This window comes from Austrofundulus limnaeus, unplaced genomic scaffold (genome assembly GCF_001266775.1).
Source record: "Austrofundulus limnaeus strain Quisiro unplaced genomic scaffold, Austrofundulus_limnaeus-1.0 Scaffold141, whole genome shotgun sequence".
Classification (NCBI taxonomy): Eukaryota; Metazoa; Chordata; class Actinopteri; order Cyprinodontiformes; family Rivulidae; genus Austrofundulus; species Austrofundulus limnaeus.
The window spans coordinates 527176-528703 of NW_013952543.1; the positions used below are offsets into that span (position 1 = coordinate 527176).

Genomic DNA, 1528 nt, shown 5'->3' on the forward strand with positions numbered 1-1528 from the left:
GAGTCACCATGGGCCTCTTGGCTGCCTCTCTGATCAGTGATCTCCTTGTTCGGCCTGTAACAACTTTGTGTTGGTCTTTCACATTAAATTCCAGTGAAATATATTTATGTTTGTGGTTGTAATGTGACAAAATATGGAAAAGTTCAAGGGGTATGAATACTTTTGCAAACCACTGTATGTAAAAAAAAAACCTAACAAAAAAAAAACATTTTTATAAAATTTACCTACTGCAGCTTTAAAATGCAACCATTCCTTGAAGGAACGCGTACATTGAAATCTGTTCATGGTCTATGAGATGTTTTACTAACAGACTAAATTGACTCCAATAAAGTTTGAAATACAGAAATTGTGCCATCGGTTAGTGCTTAAAGTATGTGTTAGGAATGACTCAGCTACTACCACACTTAATTTTAGCTCAGCATGTGAAACACTGGATGGGTCAGAACAATTTCAGTGAATGCTAATTTCACTTAGCTGTGGTGGCCATCTTGAATCACTTGTAAACATGCATTCGATGGTTACTTTCATAAGATTTTGTCCACTGCTCTTGAGATATTTTGCTACTACAACAGACAAATGAAGACATACAGGCAAAGCCTAACAGCCCTCATGCCTTTGATACAGTTTGAGTGATAATCAGAAAATTATCTGTTGCCCTGTTTTGTACATGAACCATACAAAAAGGTGTATTCAAACATTTATTAGAATTTCAGATTTATTCACCTACTTTAGTGCAGAGGTCCTTAAGGCGATCTTGCAGGGGTCTATTTTGGACCTTCTGGCTCAAACACTGGAGCTCTTTGAGAACTGGCTGATAGTGCTGAGCCCTGAGGGAATGGTACACTCGCCGAAACTCCACCTGCTGTCTGGGAGTCCAGAACTGAGGAAGCAGGAGCTGACGTGGAAAATAGTACCTGGACAACAAAGAGCAGCCTCAGAAATGAGGGAGGCACAATTAGTGACGGTGAAACGTGTGTACCCATCATTAAAAATTCAAATACAGACATCAAAACAAGACTTACATCAAGACAAAAGCCAGGTAGTTTGCAAAAGGAGGAATACAGATCAAAAAAATTGGGATGGCCTTCATCACGTCTTTGTGAAACTGTGAAAAATATCAATTACTTTGAGATAACAAACATTATAAATATATTATAAATAATAAAAATATAAATAAAAAATGCACCACAAGCTCAAGATTGTTAATTTCAGAAAACAATCAGCACCTATGTTGCTTTTCTTTAGGCTGCTCCCTTCTGCAGGGGTGGCCACAGCTGTAGTCTGGTCCTACACAGTTCGGCTCATTTCTAGTTTCCCTTCACTGCTCCGTCTGGGATTTCGCCCAAAGACAAGGATTTCTTCAGGAGCATTTCATTCGGGCCAATCAGATAACAGAACGTCGATTTTCTGCTCAGTGTCTGCTGGTTATTTTAGCATACGGCAGTGGAGGAAGTGAATGAAGCCAGTCCGTGTTGATAAGGCTTCCAAATTAAAATAAATTTGTCTGACAAAGCAGCAGCTCTCATTT

At 39.1% G+C, this 1528-nt stretch overlaps 1 protein-coding gene across 2 annotated transcripts in view; it reads right to left on the minus strand.

Annotated features, from left to right (window-relative positions):
• Nucleotides 1-1528, minus strand: part of letmd1 (LETM1 domain containing 1) — a 28798-nt gene that overhangs the window by 14335 nt on the left and 12935 nt on the right. For both annotated transcript variants that reach the window (XM_014016233.1, XM_014016232.1), the window contains exons 4-5: nt 1023-1105; nt 728-914 (exon numbers count right to left, since the gene is read on the minus strand). In XM_014016233.1, coding sequence (XP_013871687.1) covers nt 728-914; nt 1023-1105 — 270 coding nt within the window. The remainder of the gene's footprint in view (nt 1-727; nt 915-1022; nt 1106-1528) is intronic.